The sequence below is a fragment of the Aythya fuligula genome, chromosome 21 (assembly GCF_009819795.1).
Source record: "Aythya fuligula isolate bAytFul2 chromosome 21, bAytFul2.pri, whole genome shotgun sequence".
Classification (NCBI taxonomy): domain Eukaryota; kingdom Metazoa; phylum Chordata; class Aves; order Anseriformes; family Anatidae; genus Aythya; species Aythya fuligula.
Genome location: NC_045579.1, coordinates 4911642 through 4937302, shown reverse-complemented (window position 1 = coordinate 4937302; position 25661 = coordinate 4911642). Strand labels below are relative to the sequence as shown.

Sequence of the window (25661 nt, the reverse complement as noted above, 5' to 3'; positions counted from 1 at the left end):
CCAGGAGCTGCCCCCCAGCCTGCTGTAGCTCTGAGGAAGCTGGCAAGAAAAGAAAAAGCCCCTCGAATGGTTCAGAAAAGGGCATTGCGGTCTGTGTATGCAGCAGAGGTTTTCTCGTTAGCGTGCAAATTACAGCTGATTGATTATTGGTGGTGAGACGACTCTTTCGTTTTCAGTGCACTGCAGAATTCCTTCGAGCTGCACCCCAGCCTGCGGGGAGGTTCGCAGGACGACTGCCAGCTAATCCTAAAGAAAGATGTTTGACCGAGTACCTGCTCCCTCCGGAGGGAAGGCTGGGATGCCAGCGTGGCCCCAGCACAACCAACGCCCCCGGGATTTATCCCCAGAGTTCCTCACAGGCATAAAAGTGGCAGCTGGCGAGTGCTGGACAAAGAGGGAAGGACGTGAAGGGCACAGGAGGGAATGGGTTCTCCTGCAGACTGAAAAAGTAAGCAAAAAAACAAAAACAAAAAACCACCCTCTGCTTTTCCCCAGCTCTTCTCCCAAACTCTCACCCAGGAGCAGCCTCCAGCCCCCCGGCAGGGAGCTGAGCGCCCTCCCTCGCATCAGCTGGGCCAAAACCGAAATCCTGGTGGCTCAATACGGGAGCACAGCCTCCCTCCTGCCCTCCCCGTGCCCAGGGCTCTGGCTACAATCGATCTGCTACCAGCTCTTTGAAAGCCCATCCGAAAAAGCTGGGCTTTCTCTCTCCTAATGCGGTGCTCGAGCTTTATTGCCACACATATGGTTGCCCTATAGGAACGGCAGCTTGGCTGTGCCAGGGGCAAAGCTTTGGAGAGAAATGGAATAATTAAAGAGCTTCTTTCAGGCTTTTTTTTTCTTTTTTTCCCCCCCTTTCAGCTATTTTTGTTCTCCGGGTTTGGAAGTCGTGTGCCTTCATGCATCACCCTCTTACTGCCAGATTCAATTTTTCCACTCGGTTTCTCCTTGCTCCTTATAGCTGGACACAATAACCAGCAAAAAAAAAAAGAGAGGAAGAGAGAGAAAGAGAGAGACGGGTTTTCTGGGGTTGCTTTTCTTTCCAGGAAAGCAACAGCAGCCATTGTTTAATCTGCAGACATCAGCTCGAAGCTAATACAGCGAGGCAGCCTGGCAGCATGCTTCCTGCCAGAAGGTGGAGAGAGCATCTATAATTTACTCCCCATTTTTATCGGGCCCTAAGAAAAGGAGCGGCTATATTTGGCCTCCGTGTGGAGGAGGAAGGCATTTTGGGGTCTGGAATCCACGAAGGTACAAGCACAGTTGGCTGGGGCTAGGAGAGCGTGAAACTCGAGCTTTGTGTTTGCGGCGCGGGCTTGCTATAAAAGGTCCCGGGTGGCTGATGGCAAGGGCAGCGATCTCGGGGTCTGCACAGCTCCAGGGCTCTGATGGGGATCCAGAGGCATCACAGGAGGCACGGGGGGGCATTTGGCCATCCTTCCAGGGACGTGGTGGGAATGAAGGCCTTGGGGAGATGAGTTGTGAGGCAGATGAGCTGTTACGTGCAAGACAAGAGGGGCTCAGCCCTCAACCAAGAGCCCAATTCCCACCCTGCAGCGTCTCCTCTGCTGCACCTCCTCTTCTTGCCCTTGGACTTGAATTTGTGAGAAGCCAGGGTGGCAAAATCTGCCGCAGGTAACAGGTCTGGTTCCTTTGCACACAAACTCACCAAACTCCCCCCCAAAAAAAGCAACGTCCCCAGCACTGGGGCAGCTAAAAGCTGTGTGCAGTCACCTCCTGGCCGCGCGCCCTTGGCGTTTCCTGGTGCTGCGCTCCTCCTGCTGATGCTTTTCCAGGCCCTGGGCTATTTCCATCCTGCGGGGAGGGCAAACAACCCGCCAGCTCCTCTGCGAGCTGCCGAGTGCAAGCCCTTGCAGCTGCGGGGCCGAGGCTCGAGTTTCCTTGCTCCGAGAAAGCCGCGATCCCGATCCCCCCACCGCCCTGCGGGGTTTCCACGGGGGATTTTCCTTTGTGCTTTAGAGAAGCCGTTGGGGAGCGTGGTTTGCAGGCGACAAAAACCTCCCCCAGAAGCATTTGGGCATCCCCTGGGGAAAGGGATGCAAAATAATAATGATAATAGTACTAATAAACCTATCTGGCTAGAGAACGGGGTCAGAGGCCTGCCGACTCTGTTATTATCATTAGCTGCCACCTAAGGCAGCCCTTGGCTTCCCCATTGTGTGTGTGCACGTTGTGTGTGTGTGCACAACAAAAAGGACTCTCAGGATGGGGAAAATCACTAAAATGTAGCTCTAAATCAGGCTGCAAGGCCCTACGCTGTGTGTCACCTGGTGCTGCTCAACACGGGCTCTCCAGAGCTCAGGACAGGCAAGGGGAACTCCTCGATGCCCTTCCCGATGGCCCCAGCATCGATGGAGGCCCCTTATCACCGACTCCACGCCCCCATATCGCTATTCAGAGGCCGAGAAACGAATCCTTCCCTCCCTCCCGGGAGTGTTTGGAGGATTGATTGCATGGCGGTGGCGAAACACTCAGAGCCAGGAGCTGTAGGTGTGCGGAGCAGCTATTAGTATTCATTAAATCTGACCGGGTTCTGCTTGAAATGCAGGGAAAGCGGTGTTTGCCTTGATGGGATTAGCTCTGCCCCTACCTAGACGAGGCTGGCTGGCACAGCCACAAGCCTTTCTCCTCCAAATCCTTCTTCCAGCACCATCAGCAGCCTGGTGGGTCACCAAGAGCTGCCAAGCTTCCCTCCAGAGGAGCACTGATTTTAAAACAAGTTTAAAACAAGCTGAGCGCGTGCCTCCAAGGAAAGGGGGCCCGCAGGAGAAGATGGGATGTTATGCTCCACCTCCACATCCTTGCCTTCTTGCAAGCCTTATTTCTGGAGGTTTAAACTGAGGTGAGGTAAAAGCCACGCACTGCTTACGGTGGGCACTCTTTGGGTTTATTTATTTGGGATGTGCTGCAGCCGTCGCATGGCGAAATGCTGCTGTGGGTGACCCTGCAGCGAGGGCGTCGGTCTGGCTTCCTTTTGCTGGCTGGTACCTTAAGATGCAGAAAGGAAAAAATAAGGAACCTGACAAAGACAGACGGCAGAGCTGGCCCAGCTCTAAAGCCAAGTCATTATCAGCCTCTTTAAACACCTCTCGGAAAGCTTCCGTGCTGCTGTGCCCTCTGGTACCCGCTGCTTTTCTGCCTTGCTTCAAAAAAAAGACGAATGCTTTGCATCTCCCAGCAGTGGGAGCAGCCAGCACCATGGCAACAGCTCCACGGTGACTGTGTCCATAGGAACCCTGCAACCGCACGGCTTCCAGCACAAAATGCAAGCTCCGTTTGCACGGCTTTGTGCATTCGCTCCTGGGACCGGTTGGGAGATAGATAAGAGGAGCCAAAGGGTTCTTAGGAATTGAGCAGAGCGTGCAGGAAATGTGGGAGAGGCAAGGACCACGGAGCACTGAGGGTGGGTGGTGGCATTAAATGGCAGCGCAGGGTCCCACCTCTGCTGGAGCGGGGGCTGGAGAGGGAGGAGAGTCTAGGGGAGATGCTTCCTCTAGGTGAGGTGCTTCTTCCAGGGTTGAGATGCTTCCTCGAGGTCAGATGCTTCCTCTAGGTGAGATGTTTCTTCAAGGTGAGGTGCTTCTTCTAGGTGAGAGGGGTCGATGAGCACGGTGCTGCCGGAGCCCGTCCCAGAGGGGTCTCTGCAGGGGCTGCAGAGCTGCCCCGGGTGAGCTCGAATGCTCCAGCAGTGCCAGCCCGTCCTGAACCAACCCTGAAGACACAAACGGAGCCTCATGTGCTTCCCTGAACCTTACGGCTCAGCTGGGAGCATCGAGGCACAGAACAGGGCTCAGCGTGCTGAACCCCACCAGGCAAACAAGCACAGTGCCCACTGCGTGCTGGTCCCAGTCTCAAACTGGACTCGTGTGGGAAGTCAGCCTAGCCCTGGGCTGGGGATGGCAGGGACAATAATTTGGGGTCAAGTCATACCTGAGGCTTTAGAGGCTCAGCGGGTGATGGCCGGGCTAGCGAGCGCTGCTGCCATCTGCTTCTCCTTGCTCCTTCTCCGTTAGCTCTCCAAACCAGCCCTCGGCCCCAGCTGGGCACACGTGGGCCAGGCACAGCCCCGTTGTGCTCTGCGTTTCGAAATCAGCAGCCACACGGCTTCCCAGCCCCGCTGCACACCGATTTCCAATCAAACCACCCTGCGTGTGCCAATCCTCAGCTCCTGCTCTTCCACCCCTGCAGCCACCCTCGTCAAAACCCCGGGCTCTGATGAGGGGGAGCCCAGGAGGAGCAGCATGGACAACTGGAAGCTCTGCATGCATCTGAGAGCCAGACCCACTGTGTTATTCTCCAATTGCTGCCTGGGTTTCAGATGATGGAAAGGAGCCGATGTGCACAGCTCTGTCTCAGCGCACGGACAGGGCTGTCCTCAGCTGTCCCACCGGCCCCTCTTTCCTTCCAGAGAGGAACCAACGCAGCTGATGTCCAGTCCCTCAGCCCTCAGAGTCAGTTTTCTTTCCTTCTGCAAGATCAGGACACACTCTTGACCAAACTCTGCTGGGTGGAAGGAAGATCGATGACTTCAGAAACGCCTAACTCCTAGTTCAGGGCAGCAGCTCCTAAAGGAAAATGTTCATTTTTCTTCCTGCGGATCAATGGCAAAACTGCCTTCAGCAGCAGGATGGAGGCTGTGCAGATCCCATCCTTCTCATCCCTGGGGGGTTTCTGTTTCTCCTGGTGGTGGTTTGGACCCGGAGAAAGTGACAGTGAGGGAAATGCTCCTCCCTCAGCCCCAGAGCCTGCTGCTACTGCTCTTACCCATCCTTACCAAGCTTCTGAGCAGCCTCATTTCCTTCCTCGGGGGCTTCAGATGCTTGGGCACTGCAGTTTGTTCCCTACCCGCGTTGTGCACCACCCTTCCAGCGTCACGGCGAGCTCTTCCTGAAGCTGGAGCCGCGTGTCTGGGGAGATCACAGCACGAGGCTGGGCGTGAGGAGGCTGGGGACTGGGAGCAGGAGCCGGGGAGCCGGCGCTCCTGGGTCGCATCCTTACCTCCGGCAGTGCCTCAGCCCTCTCAGCACAAACAACTCGCTCCCTCCCTCGCTTGTCCCGTTTGGAAGAGGGTTCCAAAAAGCTTCCACAAGGAACTTCCCTTAATGACAGCTGCACCCAAAGTCCTTCAGATCAAAGATGCTGCGAGCAGATCGCTGATAACGTTTGCCGGAGATTTATTGACGCACCCCCAGCGACAGCAAGTCAATCGCCCTGCCGAGCAGAAATGCTTGCTACAGTGCAAACGCTGACCTAGATTTTGAGTAATTACGCTGGAAACTGGCACATGTGATGCTTCTGCTCTCTGGCTTTTAAGTCAGCAGCACTCACAGGAGAACTGAGAGCTGCCTTTATTCAGAGCTCTCCCCTTCCCACGGCCACTCCGTGTTTCATAGCGTCAGCAAGGCGAGGCCACAGATTTCTCTCTCTTATTCCACCCCAAACTGAGGTCTGCTGCTCGAGCGAAAGCAGATTGCTTGCTCCATGCAGAATGAGGTCTGAGACACCTGACAGACCTGCAGTTTCCACTGAAGAACACACACCAGGAGCATCTTACCGGCTTGAGGGAGTCGCAGCGAGCAGCAGGATGTGAGATTCAGCGCCTGGATTCACTAACGGGCTGGCCTGTGAGCACCACTTGTCTTTTTACATCCTTTACGTCCTTGTCTTTGGTCCACAGCTCCTGAGAAACCAGGGTTTTGCTCCCCAAAAGGGAGCCAAGCAGCAAGAGCTGCCCACCGAGCAAGCCACCGAGGCGGGTTAACATCAGGGCCTCCACTGACAAGGGCTTGGAGGCAAAATGCGCCCCAGCTCCGATTTAAAGGTCACGCATACGCAAAGCCCTCGGGCAGGGGCTTGATTTTAGAGCTGCCTCTCACCCCCACCAAACTCAATGGGAGTTCAGGAGTGTTGAGCACACGCCGGGCCCCGCTCGGTGAGCTGGAGCAGCTTGCAGGAGTGAGGAAATGCCTTCGTGGAGCCAGTTGTGCTGGTACAGCCAGCAGGGCGAGCCAGGGCCGGAGATATGCCCAGCAAGGAGTTAAAGCGGGGAGGAAACGCTCGGGGCTGCCTCGGTGTCCCCAGCGGGGAGATGAAAGGGCTGGGGAGCCTCCTTCTGACATAGCAGGGATTAATCAAGGTTTTGATTAGAAAACAAATCTGTCCTACACAAAATAACGCAGCCTTGCACCTGGCTGGTGGCTGTTTGGGCGGCAGGTAGGCTCGGGGCTCACCATTTGCTAGAATTTCACAGAAAAATTGTTTTTGGGGAAAAAAAACACACCGCTGACAGATGTTAGGTGGATGCTGCTACGCCGCACGAGCCTTCTGCCTCGACCCAGAAATGGCCGGGCTGCAGATGCGTGCAAGATTTTGTTTAGTCTATCTCGGTTATTGCCGCGGAGCAAACTTGATGTTACCCCTCCATATCCGCGCTCCCCCCCGCAGGCACGGCCTGGCCCTGCAGCCTCCTTGTCCCTCGCCGGGCTCAGAAGTGCTTAATAAGAGAGAGAAAAGGAGGGACTGCGGCAAGAGAGCCGCACGGAGCAACTCAAACATTGCATTTCAGCAGCAGCGGGTGTCCCCTCGCTGCGGTGGCAGTGACAGACAGCCCCCGAGCCCCAAGCTCGAGCACCACGCACACTTTGGCCCTTGTTCCCACCGAGCTCAGGGCAGAGGAGCACACAGGAGCCATTCTCCCCCCTGTTCCCCGCGATGTCCCCAGCCCGCACCGAGGCTGAGCCTCGCCACCCTGCTCCTCGCCCCGGCCTCGCTTTGCGCCGCCGGGCACGGCGCCGGTTGTGCGAGGCCACGTCCCTTCCTGAGCCCCAAAACACCCCAAAATGCCCCGATTTCACAGCAGCACAGCCACGAGGGCACACGCCACGGCCCCGTGGCAGACGGGGCTCCAGCCAAACCCACCCTCGTGCCAGGGTCACCTCGTGCCAGGCTGCGTCCCTGCCCCGTCGCACGGCACCGATTTGCTCGAGGGGCGACAGCGAGCTGCATGGAGAGGCCACGAAGGTCTCAGCCCGCCTTGTAGGAGCACACACGCCTCAAAACCACGGCTGGATGACGGCTGCTTTTCCAGAAACGTTGCTACCGAGGCATGAAGACAGAGAAGGAAATAATCGCTCTGCTTATCCAGCGGTTTTGGGCCTCGGGGATATCAGCCCCGAAGCATTAAGGACTGAACCCTCATCGCAGCCTCCATCAGCACAGAAATTGGGGCGACTTTCTGCCATTTCTGCCCTGCAGAGCACGAAGGGCTGCAGGAAATCAAACTGTTGCATGGCACAGAGCTTTTAGGGCTGAGAAACAAAACCTGCCCTTTGTGCTGGGGTAGCTGCTGTTCCTCCTCCTTGCTCGCTCTCCGTGCGTACGTATTTCCGTGTGCCTGCCTTTGGAACTGCAAGGGCCGAGCGGTTCTGGGAGGACAATGTCTGGAAAGGTTTCCTCCTAGTGCCAGAAGAAACAAACGTCTTACACGAGAGATATTGGCCGGGGGGCGTGGGGTTGCTTTTGGACTGGGTTCTGAATATCTTTTCGCTCCCCTCCTCCCACTCCCTTTTTCTTCTCTGATTCACAAGGAAACCACAAAGCAAACTCAGGCCTGAATGAGACTTGTTTTTGTGAATGTTCTGGCTTTCTGTTAGGACATTCGCTTCCACCCCCACTCTCCCAAACCCTCTCATTTCTACCAGCCCAATAAATTCAGCAAGCTGCCACCAGCGTGAACACAAACAGAACTTGGCCTGGGGTTTAAGGACCACTGCAGGAGCCCCGGGAGTCACACCGACACCTGAAGGCAAACACAAATCCTCTCCTTTGGTCCGATGCTGCTTAACTTGGTTTAACTTAACCTCCACACATTCTTTCAACACCCTGACCTCGATGTGAGGACAGAGACATGACCACGAGCCCAGAGTCCGTCTGTTCACACCCTAATTAATTCCCTAACCGACAAAGACCGTAGGAAGAGCTCTGTCAGTCCCCATTTACAAGGTGTGAGCATTCAGCGTTGCAATAATCAGCAGGAAAGCCTGAAGAAACTTCTGACAAGCTCTGGATATAGCTGATGAGTTACCAAACGCTTCCTTTCCCTGCGAAGCAGGTTCTCCTGCTCGGGGCTGCGTAGGAGTGATCGCACATCAAAGCCCGCCGGCTGCGTTGCTTATGCAATCAGTAGGGCCAAGAGTTACCGCGCTGCACCGCCGCCTTCCTGAAGCCTTCCATTAAATGTAGAGTTTTCTGGAGAAAAACGTCTTTTCTGAACGAACACTTAAGCATTGCAGAGTGCTGATTTATCAGAGTGAAGCGTTTCATGGGACGGTGTTGGGACCAGGAGCAGTCCATCGTGGAGGGAAGAGCTGCACTGACCTTTGCTGCCTCCGCGCCTTTGCAATCCAGCTCTGCTGCCTCTGAAGTTCCACGACGGGATCTGAACCCGGCTGGAAACGCAGTGATGGCTTCCAAATGACCAAAAAAAAAAGCCTTTGGAGATGCATGTCACAGGAGGGCTGCCCCGTGAATTGGCTCCGCGCTGCAGACCCACCTGGCGCACAAACGGGGCTGGCGACCGATTCCTGGAACAGGAGCTGGCAAGCACGAGGAGGATTTCACACCCTTCCTCCCGTGAATGGGGAAGAAGCATTCAATTAGGAGCCCTGCCTATTCCTTAATCATTTCCTTTGTGTGCGTGGTTATTAATATCTTCACATGCCGAGTCAGGCCACGGGCTATGTTTTTCTGCAGGCATTTTGGCTACTCCTTAATGCTTGCAAAACACACGCGGATGCCACACCCTCTGCAAAGCAGGGGAAGAGAAGGACACTCTGGTTGGCATTCCTTGCAGCAGCACCTGCATTCTGCAGGCATACAGAAACCCCTACACATCTGAGGTTATACAATGCCATAGAAAAGAGCCCCTCGTACCTGCAGTGAGTTTTAATAGGTGAGGCAGGTAAAGAGCAAGGGAAGGAAACTGAGGCACAGGAGCAGGAACGTGACCCAAAAAAGTCAAAGCAAAAGCACGGTGCCCAAACCAACAGCAGAATGAATCCTCCTGATCCCTCAGCACTCTGCACTGCCTGCCGGATACTTCCAAATCTCTGTAAAAAAATAAAAGGTGATGAACGAAAGCAAGCTGGAAGTAATATGTCTTGCCCCGAAATTTGGGAAGGAAGCCAGATGTTCTCAAGCTGGTACATCATGGTCCCAGCAAGGAGCTTGCACACGCAGGGTGTCAAAATGATTCAGGCAACGCTGGGAAGAACCAAATTCCCTGCCTACCTTGCACCTACCACGTCTGGATTTGGGCCTGTAAGAAGGAAACGGGTGGAGAAATGATGGGTCTGCGGCCTCTGAGAGCAGGCAGGCTGTGTTCAGAGAGCCTGACCTACGCACAGCTCGTGGGGGAGCCTGCAAAGATCCCCTTGGAAGTGTTCCCCGCGCTGCCTCGAAAGGCCCAACGGGTCTGACAGATGAGGGCACGTCACGGTGAGATTGTGGGGTCCTGGATGAGCTGTCCCGGCCAGAGGCAGGCCCAGGAGCCAGGGTTCACGTGGGGAGGAGTGCCTGGCTTTCATTTGAGGCTGAGTCAAGGCCAAGCCACAGCCCTGGATTCTCAATCCCTGAGATCACGCAGGGCTGAGCTGCAAAACAACCGACAGAAACCTCGTCGAACCCGGTGACTGTGACACACCAACCGACCCAAACGCCGCTCCGTTCGCCCTTCCATCCAACCCCGAACCATAGGGGCTCTAATTCAGCACTTTGTGCCCCAAACCATCTCACCTCACCACCTAATGCTCCACCAGGGCTTTGGCCTCCACCTCAGACACCGGGACGAGCCAAGGGCGCTACGAAAACACCACGTGTTCCTGGAGGATGTGCAGCAATAACAGGCGCTATCCCGGTTTCTGTGCCCTTTATCTTTGCATTTCGGAGGCTCCCTTTGTGCCGTGACTGCTTTGTTTGCAGCAGAAGGGCAGGTTGGTGCTGCTCGCTGGCCAAGTCTTCGCTGTGGCCTTCACTCTATTTCACAGCGGGTTTCTGCACATTCAGACCATCTAAAATAAAAAATCCTCTGCACGGAGAAAGGGATGGCTGCTCGTCGGGTTTGATGGCACAGACCCGGGGCTGTGCTCTTGCACAGACCACGAAAAGCTCCACGAAACCCAAGACCTGCTGCTGCTGATCTGCGTTTCCCTTTCTGCTCAGGAGTGACAGGGCAGAACGCCGCTCCTGCCTCGCATTCCTCCGAGCCCACAGGAAGCCGTAAATCAGACGAAAAGCATAACAGCCAGGGAGGACTCGCAAAAGGCCAGACACTAGGATGGGCCGAGGGGCTGGGGAAAGGGAGCAGGGAACCTGTCAAAGCGGCCCCAAAGCCAGCACTACCCCATGTCTCCACCTCGGCTGCTCCAAAGCATGAGATTGAGGGGAAATTGAGGGTCAGGGCACCTGAAGGTCTTCCCCTCCTTCAAGGAATACATCCATTTGTCTGTATTTATATCCTCCGTTGCTTTCCAACCCCTCTGTTGCTTCTCCTGTAATTGCAGAATAAGAACTAAAAACCTCTTACCAGGAGAGGGCTAAACCCTGCCAAGCGTCACCCTGAAGGGGAGCCATGGGCTGGGACAAAAGGCTGAGAAGAGCCGGGGTTTGGAGGCAGTGAGCGGGTAGCACTGGGTCTGGGAGGCACAACTTGCTTTAGCTGTCGGTGTTTGCAGTCTGGGGTGCTCCAGAAAGACCGTGCAAAGCCACTGCGACCTTCAGGGACACGAGCACGATGGCTGTTGGCCTCCAAGAAGCCCGGCTCTGCTGGGAGCAGGACCACAGCGCTGCTGCCTGCCCCTCAGGGCAAGCAGAGACTTCTCCTGGCAGTGAAACAATAAAAAAAAAAAAAACAACAAAAACCACCCCTGTTAAGCACAGTGAAACAATGCAGCCTCGGTGTCCTTTGCTGGCTTGTTGTGGGACTTTGGATGACACAGGAAACTGTGGTTGGCTCGGTTTAGCTTTGCAAAGAGCCTGCTACAGCTCTGCATCCTTGCTGAGCGACCTGGTGCGCAGCCAGGTCACGGGAAGCAAATTGCCTGGGACGCGTCCCCAGCTCCTGGATGGGACCAGGTGGGATGCTAATTCCACGCTCGGGTCTGATCCATTTGTGCAGTGCTGGCTGCTACCTGTTCCTGTAGCCACTTCGGTGCAGCCTGCAGCTGTTTTGCTCTCGGATCACCAGCTCCTGCCACACGCTAGCTGTGTTCTTCCTCTTGCTTCCCTCTTTGGCGAACCCGAGGGGTTTGTTTCCTGCAGCCCTGCACATCTCCCTGTGGAAGTCGCTGGCTCAGGCTGAGGTTTAAGCAGTGCCTTGAACAAGTGAGAGAAAACCTGGGTAAAAACAGATTATGCAAGGCACTCACATTTAAGTCGTTTTAAACGAACTGAATTGCTTTTATTACCTTATCCGAGGCTCGCGTTATGTTTTGTAAATAGCAATTCGTTTGCTGTCACTCGTGTGAACTGAGGAGCGTGGAGGGGATTTTGTTCAGCGTTCAAACGCATCTGTCTTTGGGATAAACTGTACCAATTGCTTAATGGAGAAAATGGCAAGAGAAGGGCTGTTTTTAGAGGGTTGAGTCTCCTATTTTTGTTCCGGGATAATGGAATAAGCTGTATTTCTAATCTTGAGTAAAATCTCTCTGCAGATGGCTCGAAGCATGATGCAGATGTGGAAGGCCAGGGCAATGCCCTTTGATCCCAGGAGCAGGAGAGAGTTTCCTGCCCTAAAAAACAGAGGTAGGGCAGCAGAGGCTGTGCTGCTGTAAGTGAAACTGAAATGCTTACGAGATGCAGGCTCCTCGTCCCTCTCCTCCTTGCTTTACTCACACTTGGTTTACCCAAAGGCTCCACTGAAAAAATTCTTTGCCTTTTTGGGCTCGACGTCTGCTCCAACCCTTGAACTTGTCATCAAATCCACCAGCTCCAGCTCCTTTCTGCTGAAGAGCTACAAGAAGCCGACTCGGCTCCGAGCTCCTTGCTGCACGGTGGGGTTTGTTGTACCCTCTGCTAAGAGCCAGCTCCTGCAGCCAGCACGTGCCACCAGCCTGCGGAGAAGAGCAGCCCGAGGTGGTCTCAGCCCAGCTTTCGAACGCTACAAGAACCTCCGAGAGATAAACAATTAAAATATGCACTAAGACGTGAAGAACAGCTTGCTCACATTTGGTTTTCACTGGGATGTGAGCACAAAGCACTGCCTGGCAGGGGGGATGTCGGGGCAGGCAGTTCCCATCGGAGTCAGATGGGGAGCACGGACAACAACAGCTCACTGTAAGCATTTTTCGGTCCTACACTTGAAAACCACGCAGTCACAGCATCCCAAATTCCCGATTTTGCCTGCTGGCGAACATAAATATTACTTGCAAATAAACACAGCGGAGAGCCAGAGCTGAGCCCTCACTTAAAGCTTTTCCCGTTAGTCTAAACTTTTTTTTTTTTTTGTGCAGCCTTCTCTGCAGTTTTCTCGCTACAAACCTCCTGCAAAGAAAAAAAAAAAAGATGTGGTGAAGATGGTGATGTACAGTTAAACGAGCTCGGTCACGACCCTTTACGCTTTGCTATGTTCAGGGCAACTGCAGCAGAGCGTGGCTTCATTCTTGTGTGGGGAATGGGATGGCTTTAACGGGACAAAGCCGTCAGTCCTCAGTCAGTTCTGCCGCCCCGTGAGTCGCTGGCATTAGGCACAGGTGGAAAAACGATCGGATATTCGCTGATGATGTTCCCTTTGATCTGGGGACGATTTCATTTCTGACTCATCTGGTATTCCCTGAAAATCTTGGCGTTGATATGAAGAGTGCTGTGTCATCTCAGGCGAGCGTGACGCTCCTCTTCTGCTTTGGAGCTCGGGGGGGAATTTGTCACGAACATTTTGAGATTTGGTTCACTCCCCGACCGTGGAAGGTTTGCCCTGCCTGGTAAGCGGGGAAACCAAAGGGGAATTTGTATCTTAATTACTTCCCAGCTTGGGCATTTGGTGGTGGCTGGGGATGTGTTTGATGCTCTTGAGTGCACTGAACCCACCGGTATGTTCTGTTGCTTGCCTTTGACATGCTATCATGCAAGAAAAAAGGATGAAGGCGTCGTTTTCCTGCACTTCTGCTGCCAACCCTCTGTCGTCAAAGCCCTCCTTCGGTTTACATTTATGTAAGATGTTTTCCTGGTATTCCGTGCTTTATTTTGGTGTCTTTTCAAGGAGGCTAGACGTGGATACCCAGTCCCTTCAAGCAGTTTCCAGTACGTCTCCTCATGGGTTCAGTGCCACTTAGCTGAGCTCTAGCTTTGGCAATCATGCTCATCATGTTTTGCACGACCAGCAAAGCACCCCATTCTTCATCTGAACCATGCTAAATGTCAGTTTATGGCTCTTATCCTTCCGCGGAGCGGCTGGAGGTGTATGTTTAGACAGAGTTTTGAAGCCAGATGAATAAGACTTCATATTTTGGTTGCACGGTGCTCCGCAAACTCGAAATTAGTGCAGTAATGTTTAGCAAAAACTGGCACTGTCTGTCTTCGAGAGCCAGACAATGACAGATGTGGCTTTAATGCACTCTGCTACGTATACACAAGGACAGGCTTCTTCCAGCACTGCTTCTCCTTCACGTTCAAAGGACCAAAATGCCTCTTAGTATTTAGGAACGTACCTAAGTTTATTGAGTACTTCTCCATTCATTGAATAACTGCTTCCTGGCAGCTGGTCTGAGCTCCTGGAGAACCGAGGCACTAAGCAACGCGATCTATCGGACCTGCTCTGAGAAGGGCATCAGATTAGATGACCTCCAAAGGTCTCTTCCAACCTAAATTACTCTGGGATTTAATGGCTTAAGGACAAAATCTCCCCTTAGCTCCTTTAATGCACTCCTTATGTAATGTATCTCATGATAATAGGTTTCCCCCTCAGCTTCCTTCCCTTTTGTAACCCGCAGCCAAGGGTTGGAGGAGACGGCAGCACCTTGAGCATCTGGCTCTCTTGCTCCAGCATCTGGCTTTTCCCCGTCCAGCCCTGCCTGATGTGCAGATGAGAACTCGCACATGAAGCAGAGAGGAAGCGCGGTGCAGGCGGCAGTTTTCTGCTCACCACTCGTCGTTCCCTCCCCTGGGGGGGAAATGCTGGCTGCCATTGCAGCAGCCCGTTTCCTACCTCTGCCCACAGCGCTCGGGCGGCTTCTGAAATGCTGAAACCAAAGGGAAGCAGCCCTGTGATGGCCCAGCATCTCCTTCCGATCCCGCTAGCAGCCCGCAGATGTCTGCACAACCTCTGGTAAAACCCCCGTGGAACAGCTACTTCTCCGGGGCTCCACAGGCTGACAGTAAATCAAAAAAAATGATTTCTTGAGCAGGGAAAAAAAATGAAATAAAAAAAAAAATGTTTCTGTCGCACAACTTGCCAACTCCGAGAGGCATTGAAACCACCTTGAGCTCATGCTACAAAATTCTGCTCATTTTCACAGCACTGAGCACTCCCCGGCCAGTTCCCAGCCAGCAGGACAGGCGCTCATCCCAGGGATGGCAGAGGCCACGTAGGAGGCAGCCAAGCAGAGCCCCAGGTCATTTTTAGTGCCCACTCTCTCTGCAGCATCCTCCCTCCTTCTTAGTTAGTCACCGAGGAGCTCTCACCAGGCATGAATGCAAGGAGAAATACCCCAGCCATGGAAGAATCCAAAGGTGGAAGCTGCTCTGTGGCAGTTACCTGAGGCTCTCTGTTTTGCAGCTTTGTTCTTCGTGCTGATGAGAGCTCAGCACCATTTCTGCTGACAGCCAGCAATGCTTCTGGCTGCCAGACGGAAGGATCCCTACCTTTCTGTTCCGAATATTTGCTTTGCAGAAGATGTCAGCTGCAAAACTGGTGAATATTCTTCTTCTTCAGCGTGCAGTAGATCATAGCACCCTGTCCCTAATGCACTTTAGGAAAAGTAGAGGAAGAGAGACAACATTTTGCACTGCCATCGACACGGACAGCTGCCCTCCTGCAGGCCAGCGCTCTCCAGGCCCCTGTGAGCAGCACACGGTGCACTTCAGTTCCTGGAACATCACCCAGAAAAAGCGTCCAGGCTTCTCCTCAGCACCCATTTGTGGCTCCTGCTTTGTGCTGACCTGTCCAGCTGTTTGTCAAGAGCAGGGAACAAGCGAGGTAACTCGCCTTATTGGAGCCTCTGGAGCTAGTTCTTCCATCTGGCAAGCTCCAGGAGCAGGACCCGAGTGAGATGCACGCCCAGGGCCAGGCATGGTGATGACCAAGCGTCGGCCACCCTCAAGAAATCGTCAGGTCGGGCATTTGCACTTCCCCATGAGGGATGGTTTCTGTCCTCACGCTTCGACTCAGCTCGCTGAGTGACTTCAGAGCAGCAGCGCCTTGTAATGCTCACCAGGAACCATTTCCGAGCGCATGGGTTAAGCTTTTGCAGTGCCAACATGGGAATTGCAGCACGACTGCGTACGGCATCCCGCCCTCCCCCAGCACTGCCCGCTCCTTGTTCCTTTTCTCTCCCCCTCCCCAGGGCCTTGGCTCTCCACGGAGCTCCCCAACCCCTCCGCTCCCTTTGTCCCTGCCTGAAAGGCTTTTCCTGTGCTGCTGCCTGCCAAAGGCACCAGAGGTCTCGCCCTGGCTGGCAGCAGAATTGCTGGGGGCACCGAGGGAGGGTCCTCACCCCTTGCTTCGCCCCGGAGAGCTGGGTGCTGCTGGCACCCTCCAAATCTTTCCCGATGGCAGGACTTTTACCAGCTGCAGATTGCTTATCAGCTCCCCATGGACAATCCCACGTCCATGGGGTTTCAGCTAACAAATCGTCCTTGCAGGGAGGATCTCATCGTCCTGCTGCGCACCCGATGCCGTCTTGGGCCATGCCCCGGAGATAAGGGAGGAAATTCCCCAGCCCACACAAAAAAAAAAAACAAGCGTTGGGGGTGGAGGGAACCACCAGGCAGGAAATGGGGACCCAATGCTGCTTGGAGCAAAAAATTAATAGGTTCTCTGTGCTGGATCATGTGGTCCAGGCAAGGGAGAACAAAGTTGGCATTGTAGGGTCCAGGGCTCAGCAGCAGAAAAAGGATTGAGGCACAAAGTCAAGGGTCAGAACAACAGCGGGCAGCCCTGCAGGGCTCCCAGATACCCGTCCTCCATCCTTTCCCTCCGTGGGGACTGGAAATCCAGCTAGAAACCTCAAACCCCTCTTGGTTTCACCTTGCACGTCCCGTCTCATCCCATCGGCACTGCAGGTAGGGCAGAAATGTGGAGCACCAGAAGCGCGGGGAGAGGCCAGGCACCTTTTCAAAGGGCACTTCCCCAAATCCCATCTCCCCCGGGTGGGACAGAAACTGCTCTTTTACTGTCACCTTCCCAGGCTGCCCTATTAAAGTGGGAATAATCGCGGTGAGCACCAGCGAAGATTAAAGAGGAGCCCAGAGGCTCCAGCAGCTTGGGTTGAGAGGAGCCTTTCCCAGCCACCACCTGACACGATTTATCGGCTTGGAGCCTGCTGGTGTCTCGGTGCCGTCGACTTTGCTGCTGTCCCGTGGCTTTTTTGTGCGTTATCTCTGCATGTGGGTGAGTCAGTGGGACAGCAAGAGCCAGCGTTTGTAGTCCCAGCTCCTCAGCTCCGCCTGGCCGCACTGCTTTCATGGTTTCATGACGCCCCAGGAGCACTCCAGGCAGGTGTCGCTCTCCAAATCCAGCTTGTTGCCTTCTCCTTTCCAGTGTTGGGCTCCGAAATGAGGGCAGCCTGCAGCCCCCGCAAGGAGGGGAGCCGGGAAGGGTGTGGGAAGGGGAAGGGGAAAGGGAAAGGGAAGGGGAAGGGGCCTTCTGCTGTGTCAGCGCTGTCCCCGCGGCCGTTTCCGACATCCTGGGGCGAGGTCGCGGGGTGGGGACAAATCCACATTTCCTGCCAAAATCTGGGTTTAGCGGGGAGGACAAAAGGGTGGCGTCCTGCAAAGAAACCGAGCTGTGGGAACCGCATTGTCTCGGGGGTGCTGGAAGGGAGAGGGAACGGCCACGTCCCGCAAGGAGCTGCGGGAAGCCCACCTGAGCCCAGCAGGGCCGCGGCGATGCTCCGCGGGCATTCCCCTCACGTGCGTGGGCATAAAGGGACCTCAAAGCAAGCCCCGAGGGCATCCACCCGCATAATTCCCTTTGTCTTAGGAGCACTGACAGCCCCCCTTCAGCTGCTCCCCGTGCCCGTGGAGCCGCGCTTTGGGGAGCTATAAATATCTGTCGGATCTGCACGCGGAGGGAACTGTATTTTCGGCCCGCCGCTCGGCGATTCAGCAGACACAACCATATGTCTGTCTCCTCTGCGTGGCGTTAAATAAAGGCTGCCACAGCTGCTCGGATGCTGACAAAGGACTGCAAGCTGTAGATTTGGCTCCGCGTGGCTCTGAGCGCCCGTCCGTGGCGGCCATTCAGCTCCGTTTCCCCCCCATAAAACATCCTCCTAGCAATGCACCCAGCCCCTGGACACGCTGTGCGTGCGCTCACAGCCGTGTTCATTTGTGTCGTTCCTCCTAACGAAGAGCAAGAAGCTCATTAAGCCTTGCTGCCGGGTGATGAAGCAGGGCGGGCACGCAGAGGAGGGGTCATCTCCCTCCCCGATATTGGATAATCCGTTTAGCCTGCGCCACTTCGTGCTTATTTAGGGGCTGAACGAGCGCTGCGCTGCGGGGCGGGCCACCCGTGAGCTCTGACACCAGGCCACGAACGTGCTGCTTCGCCCCCGCGCCATCCCCCCCATCGCTCATTTCACCCCAAAAAATTAAGCGTTGGCTAACCGCGTCGGGGCACGAGGTCGGAGCTGGGGCAATTTGGTATTTTCCTCGTTTGGGAGCTCGGAGGAGCGCTCGGCTCCTGCAGCAACACGTGCAGATTACTCACGGCTTCTTCGACCTGTGCTGGCGTTGGCTCACCTGGTTTGTCGGGGCAGACGCCTGCATGCCTGGGCTCTGCTCACCCGCACGGGGCCAGCGGCAGAGCCAGTTTCCCCACCGCCTAGCTGCCATTGCAAAACCGATCGGGGATGATCAGCCCCGGCACAAACAGCCCCAAAAAGAGCCTTTTCTGAGCCCTCTGGAGGAGCACGGGCTCCAGCAGACCCTTCCCTCTTTCTGATGCCAGAGCAGAGGCAGGAACACCTTTTCCCTCTCTGCCAGCAGCCTGCACAAGGGGCAGAACATTACACACGATGCTTTTCCCATGGCCGGCCACGATGGGAGCTGTGCCTGGACGCGGTGAGGCTGCAGGAAATCAGCCTCCACCCTCCCGGGCCACAGGAATAATTATTATTCAGCATCCCAGCCCTGCTCCCAGCCCTCTGGGGTCCTCCAGGGAGCGGGGCTGGCAGCTCACACCGCAGCTGCTGTGCACACAATTCACCTCCAGGCAGATACACCACCTCCCGGGGCTGTGGTTAAGCCGTGGCCTCCATCCCCTTGGCCTGGGACCGAGACACATTTGCCCAGTGCTCCGACACCCAGGGCGTGCTGCAGCTCAAACTCCTGGCCTTGCTTCCAAGATCTTAACAGAGCAGGCTCGGCAGTGCCTCAGAGAAGAGGAAGAAGCAATTAGGGAGCTACTGGCAGGTAAAAACCCCAACCTTCTGTGCTGGCCAGGGTGCCTGCTTCCCCCTCGCCCTCCAAGCCCGCAGTTGCAGGTCAAAGAGCTCGTGCTTCCTCTTCCTTCCCGCACAGAAGTTTGCACGGCGTGGAGTCAGCACCGAGCTGATTCTGCCTTCTTTTTTTTTTCCTGCTTTTTCTCCACCCCGTTTTGAAACAAGCCTTGCAGCAGGCAGGAACTCCCCGATCGTTCCGGGAGGAGCTAGCAACCTGTGCGTGCACCAAGCACTTGGGAGCCAAGAATCTCTACAAATGTCTGAAATCAGCACACAGCCCTGAGAGCTGCAAGCAAGCAGCACCTCGGCTCCAGGGATATACGACCTGTCCCCAAAATTCAACCACACGTGGACTGCAGGGCTGTTTCTAGGGCTCTTTTCTTCATCCCAGCTACCCGGACTCCCCAAGCCAGCAGCAGTCTGCTTTTTTAAGCAAAGCCAGTGCTGGGAAGCCAGAAAACCTCATGGTTGCATTGGCTTTCCTGCTGCAACAAATTAATGCTGTGGCTGAAATTTCAGTGTTATGAAAGCAGGGTTTAAAGAGACCGCCGCCTGCTCAGAAGAGCTTGGGATTGCAAAGCTCTCGGGCTTGCTTTGCTTTCCTCCCTCCCTGTCCCTGCTCTTCCAGTGCCCCTGGAGAACAGGGCAGTGTAGGTGGCTTCGCGTCGTGATGTGGTTGGGAATTTCGGGCACCTCGAGGTGCAGCAATTAACGCTATCTTGTCCTACAAAGGCTCCAGGAAGACGCAAGCTGGTGGGGAAACCGGCTGTGGCAGCAGCCCCACGGATCTGCAGGAGGGCAGCCAGGCTGTGCACCACATACCCCAACACCTCAGCTTCCTTCTCAGCTTCCCCAGCTTCAGCGGTGTGCGAGGCAAAGGACGTGGAGCTATCCCTTGGCGCTGCAGCTCGCCGGCTGTGCACTCACACTCGTTCCAGCAGGAGCCACGCGGCCGTCCTTCGAGGGCCAGGACTGGAAGCTGGAGGCGCTGCGTGGTGCCAAGGCGACCTGCAAAGCTCGGCTCCTACCACGTGTGGCACTCTGCGAGGACGAAGGGATGGCTCTCCCACGGATCGGCCCAAGCGCACGGATTAGCTGGCATCAGCACCTCTCCGCCGCGTTACCTCTGGGGCTAATTCCCCCCTTCCACCACAGGCTGATTGCTCTTTTGTTTTGACCCCCTGTAGCAAGCTCTGCCAACCAACTTGCAGCCCTCTCACATTCCTTGTTACAGCCAGAGAGCTAGCAGCTGGGGAAACTCTGACCTCGGCTTTCTCGGTGGCTTTTGGCCATCCCAGGAGGCAAAGCCACTCTCAGCATGTGAGAGACAGAGCTCGCACCCGGCCAAACTTCCGTGGGATCACTCAGAGCTTGCTCCTCACACTTATCTCACGGCAAGCAGAAGGGCTGGGGAGAGAGAAAAATGTCAGAAGAGTGACTGCAGAGGTGATTTGCATTCCCCTGCAAAGCCACGCGCATCCCAGGCAGCAGAAGGACACGGAGAGGAACAGCTACCGAAAAGGAAAGCAACTTCCAGCTCCCACGCTGATCTGTCAGACAACCAGAAACATTTCCGTTTGCAAACGTCCTCTCTAGGCACAGTCACACAGCAAAGCACGCTCCACGGGGGTCATTAAGCTAATAAAGACAATTTGCCAAATTATGGAATACCAAAATTCCCCTCGTCTGTGTGCTACACCATGAAATTTGTGTGTCTATCTCCCAAGAGCAGGCTCAGATACCACATTTTGGACTCTAATGCTATCCACTGCAAGCTCCCAGCTTCTATCTTCTGCCAATTTTATCCTGGCAACCACACAAAAAAAAATTCCCTCGCTGATTTGGGGCGTTGGGATGAAGCCGTGGGGTTCCAGCTTCAGACCCTCGGCCCTTTGGGATACTCTGCTCGTGCCGTTCACAAGTCAAAGCTGCTCAGGAAACTGCCTGCCAAAAATCTGGCACGAAATACCACTTAGGACGCCAACCCAGATCTCAATTGAGTTCTCACCCCGGCAATTCTCCGCTCCCTGGGGATTCTCCCTGGCGATGACTGAATAAATGAATAACCACCTTCAGATCTGCCCGCACTAATGCCGGCTGGACTGCAGCTTTTCCTTAGCACTTCAGGATTCCCAAGGCAGCTGTGATGTCAGGGGGCCTCAAATCAAGGGAATTTTGCTCCCATATGCTACCACGAAGTCTCACTGCGAGTGGAAAGCACCAGGCTGAGGCACAGATACTCGGGGGCTGGCCAGACACACGGACGGGTGAAACGGGGAGCGCATCTCACGGCTGTGAGAGGAAGCAACTCGACGCTGCCACCTCTGCTGTGACTCTTCCCTGCGCGTACTTCAGGCCATGAGACTTCAGAAACGCAATGGCAAAGAGTGAGAAATGGAGTAAACAGATAAAGGCAGGAGTGATGATGGATACAGATTGATAGTATCTGCTCTCTCGTGCATGTAAGGCAGCGCTGATGGTAATTGTACTCATTAGGCTCCGATTCAAAGAGAAGCTCTCTGTGGGCGTTATCTTCTTGCAACTGCAGTCGGTAGCAGGGCTCTTGCTTACATAAGGAGCCTTGTGTAACAAAAAACAAGTCCAAATCAATGCCTGTGCTCTTTTTGCTCACCTGGGTTTAGTTAAGCAGAGGAAGTCTTTCGGTGGCCACTCTGGGTGTGATTTCAATTTGCTTTTAGGTGACTTCAACCAGTAAGGCTGGCTGCCATCAAGCTGCATGTCAGGGGTGTGCAGAGGCAATTAACACCAGGCGAAAATCACACAAGCTCTGAAGATCTTTCTGCAGAGGCCTTCACTACCACATGCTCACACAGCACGGACGCCTTCAAACTGGTTACGCCAGCTCTAAGCTCCTCTAACTCAATCTGTTATCAGAGCCAGCAAGAACACTTTGAATAAGTGCTCTTAATTCTTCCCATTCTGTTTGAAACACCCTGGTGGGAGTTAGGAAGCCTTTTCTCACTGCACTTGCTTTTCTTTCACTTTCTTTTCCTCTGGCACCTTTCAAGGAGCTGGAATTCCTTGCCTGAATTTCCCCCTGCCTACCGAGAGCCACGAGATCATGCAGGCAGTGCCCTCAGCCAGGGCATGGACCTGTTCTGGTGGAGCTTCTGCCTCACTGCCAGGTTTTCTGTCCCTCCCAAGAGGCGCAGAGGTCCCTCGGTGGCCTGGCTGGATGCACACGGGGTGCTGCTGCTGCTGGCTGGCCCCTCAGGTCGTGGCAGCCACAGGAGGTCCTCACGAGAAGACGCCAGCGGCTGAGAGCACACGGAGCCCGCTGGATCCCCTGCCCTTGCAGCAATTAATAGTGTTGGTTAATAGCAACGGCACCGGCGGCGCTCGGTGAGGACATAACCGCTTATTTCCCTCCCCCGTGGGAATTACCACAGAGACATTTGGGGTTTCCTACCCGCAGAGCGCTGCAGCCAGGCCTGACCCCTGCGATTTGTTCCTCCCCTACCCTCGTCCTCCCGAGTGCTCCTCGCACCCGGGTCCGGCGTCGATGTCCCCGGCTGTCCCCGAGCACCACGAGCATCTTCTCGGAGCCAGGAGGGGACAAAGCTGGGGGCACAGCTCAGGACCTTGCGCAAGGCCATCCGTTTCACAAAATGTGCTCATGGTAGCACAGCAAATCCACTCAGCACGGGGCTGGGCAGCAATGGGGTCATCGCTGCATCACCCCGAGGGCTGGAGCCAGGCAGAAACGGGTTCCTAGATTTCCCAGGCTACTGCTGCTAACCAGAGGGCTCCGGGGAGATGAAAGCCACGGCACGGCCGGGTTGCATTCAGATGTGCTGGAACTGGTCTTACAAGGTACTTACATTTGTTTACTGGAACAGCATCTACGTGTCTCTACAAGATGCCCAAGAGACGTCAGGTTCCCTGCCAGCCTGCAGACCTGCACGCAGCAAAGGGGTGGAAAAGGAAAGTTCCCTTCGCAGCAACTGGGCCCTGTAGGAGGCTGGGCTGGATCGCTGCATGGCGACTGCTGCATTGGGTGTTTTGAGGTGTGACTGGATCCGATTGCTAACGTAGACTTAGTTTGGTCGCCTTATTATGGGATGCCTGATACAGAGTGTGTTTATTCTGTGTAATCGTTTGGTGTTTCTTTCTTTCCCCTCTGTACAATGACCCGGTCATCCCCAGGGCTCAGCACTGAGGGGAACGAGGCTCTTGCAAACCACGACACGAAACTCTCCCGGCTGAGGACCGCGATGGGAAACCCGTTTCAGTTCTTGCCTCATCCCCAGAGCCTTCCCCTGGCAAGGGACAGGTCACTTTACCTGCTGCTGTCTCAGTCTCTGCTGAGGAGGTGGGCAATGTGCTACCTTTTCTCACCTCATTTCTATCTACATTTTTATACGGTGCTCATTTTGCATGGTATTTTAGGTTTTGATAGTTGTAAGCTTTTAGGGATGCATTAGTAAGCATCTCTGCCCCATGCTGGGAAGAGAGCCTGTCCCTGACACATCAACAAATAATTGTAACAGAACTAATTAAAGACTTGGGAGGAAGAAAAGTACAGCAGGAGACTAAACCCTGTACCCCTTGAGAAAGTCTGAAGAGCTGTATTTTGGTTTTGGTTTTGCTACAGGCCTGCAAATGTCAGTACTTTGTCACTGTTTCAAGTGGTAGTGGTTACAAATTCCCCTGCTACACACACTGCAGCCCTCCTGAACCCTCCAGGCTTCCTTCTGCAGCCTAATCTCTTGTTCTCCCTGTAGCAGGCAGACTGTGTCTAGCCATTGGGGAAATAGTTCATAATTCCGGGCTTAAATAACTGCCTTTTGATAAAGGTCCAGCGCAGCGCTCTGAGGGCTGGCTTGTTTTTACGGATGGAGCAGACAGAGCAGAATGATGCTGCCTGCATACTAAGAAACTTGGCCCCGAGCCCACGCGCGCGCACCAAAGGCAAAATAAATAAATAAACATCTCAATCAATCCTGACGTCAGCGGGAAAAGGGTCACTGCCATGTGGAACCAGACATCTGGACAGTGAAGTCACCGCGCTGGAAGGATGCCACCGAGCAGTTCACATGCTCGGCAGCACAATGGGGTAAGATGACAGTTAAAAAAAAAAAAAAAAGGAATAAATTCTGATTGATGCTGAGCAAGCACGGGTTTAAAGACGGAGCTTCATACCTCCTGCAAACCTGTCCGTGCGTCTCACTTCTTCCCCAGAAAAAGCTCCCAGGACAGCCAAATATGACCAGCCCGTCACCTCCCACGGCACTGGCCTTTACACCTTCACAAACAGCTCTGGAGCAAGCAAGAGCAGGCTCTCAGCACTCAATTAAAATTAAAACGTGGGGAGGACCCTTCTCCCAGCCCTGCAGATCCCATAGCAGGGGGGAAATTCGCCCCACAGGCGGCACTTGCCCAGGTATTTGCGTTACCTGCAGCTGCACACAGCCACACGCAGGGCGATTGCTGGGAGTCGCCCCGGCACCAGGCCACCGCAGCCTTTTGTATGGAGCTCGCATTCCAGGAAATTATTTTTAAACGGGAGGAAAATGCAAAACCTTCCGCTTAATAAACAAAAGTGTTCGGAGAGGCTGCAACGAGACGCGGTCTGCGGAGAAGGGGAGCTCCCTTGGTACCTCTTACCCCTGCCCACACGTCCAAGCAACTTGCTTCTGCCGGCTATTGTCTCTTCCCTTCTGTCCCCAGCCAAGCAGGGGATGGGAAGCAGCAGATCTCCAGCTGTGGAAGCTGCCAGCTCCCTTTCCTAGCAGCAGCACACCCTGCCCCATCCCGACACCTCGCCAGGATGCTCCTGGCATCCGCACCCAGGCCGAGGAGGCTCCTCTCCAGCCGGGGGCATCGTTGTGAGCACCCGATTTGAAGGCAGCGCTGCCAGGCTGGGGTCTTTGTGTTGGCAGAGCCCGGATCCCTCCTTCCAACCCGCTACAAAACCCCCCCACCCTCCGAGAGCTGCGGCTGGGAGCGCTCGGAAAATGTCCGCGGCTCCCCGGGCTCTCCTTGGGTGCTCGCTGGCTGCTCGCTGGGTGCTCCTTGGGTGCTCCCTGGCTGCTCCCAGGGGGGAGATGCCCCCAGCCGAGCTCCCCAGCGCTGTCCCCCGGCAGAAACCCGCTCCTCGGAGCGGCCCCGGCGGCGGCTCCGCATCCCCGGCGCGCCGAGCGCTGGGGTCCCCCCCCCTCTCCTTAATTTCATTTTTAGGGCGACGCCGCCTTCTCCCTCTCCACCAAACCCAAATCCTCGGGCTTACCGGAACCGGGGCGAGTCCTTGATGCACTCCTCGAACTCCACCGTCATCCTGGCTGCTCGGAGCTCAGCGGAGGAAGCGCATCGCCCGGCGGCGGCGCAGCAAGGCGCGGCTCAGCGCCCGCCCCCCCGCCGCCACCGGGAAGGGCCGGCCGGGGGGCTCCCGGGCAGCTCTTCCAAAAGCCGGTCCCGGCTTTTTTGCAAAGCTCCCGGGGGTTTGCTCAACCCCAGGGGGGTTTGGCTACCTCCTAGGGGTTTGGCTACCGCCGGGGGGTTGCGCAGCTTGCGGGGGTTGCCCGCTTCTAGGGGGGTTGCGCAGCGCTCGGCTGCCAAACGCTTGGTTTCCCCCCCGCTAAAGCCTTCCCAAAATCCCAGCCCCAAAAGGGTTGGAGCCCTTCGCCAAGTCCGGCAGGCTCAGGGCTTGCCCATGTCCCTGGGCACCCCCTTGGGCCACCCTCTGGGTGAAAAATCTGTGCCTGCCACCCAGCCCGAGCCTCCCCTGCGGCGGCTGCACGCCCGCTCCCTCGGGTCCTACCGCTGGCCACCGAGTCGTGCTAATTCAGTGCTTAAACATCATTTCTGTCCAGAATGATCTTGATTTTTTACAAAAACATTCTGCTGAATCTCAAGAAATCCCCTATTTAAAAGATCAGCTACCAAAGGGAATGTTTTCTCAGCTCAAGACTATACAAGCTATAAGTCTTCCTATTTTTTTCAAGGTTTCCTTATTTTTTCCCCAGC

The 25661-nt window shown here is 55.1% G+C and overlaps 1 protein-coding gene across 4 annotated transcripts in view; it reads right to left on the bottom strand.

The window, feature by feature from the left end:
• The window catches only part of ACAP3 (ArfGAP with coiled-coil, ankyrin repeat and PH domains 3), a 69307-nt gene that overhangs the window by 42856 nt on the left and 790 nt on the right, over positions 1-25661 (bottom strand). For 3 of the 4 annotated variants that reach the window (XM_032201272.1, XM_032201274.1, XM_032201276.1), the window contains exon 1: positions 24925-25091. The exons of the other annotated variant lie outside the window; for it this stretch is intronic. In XM_032201272.1, the coding sequence (XP_032057163.1) occupies positions 24925-24971 (47 nt within the window). In that variant the 5' untranslated portion in view covers positions 24972-25091. Of the gene's footprint in view, positions 1-24924; positions 25092-25661 lie in introns of those variants that run through there. 4 annotated transcript variants of the gene reach the window in all.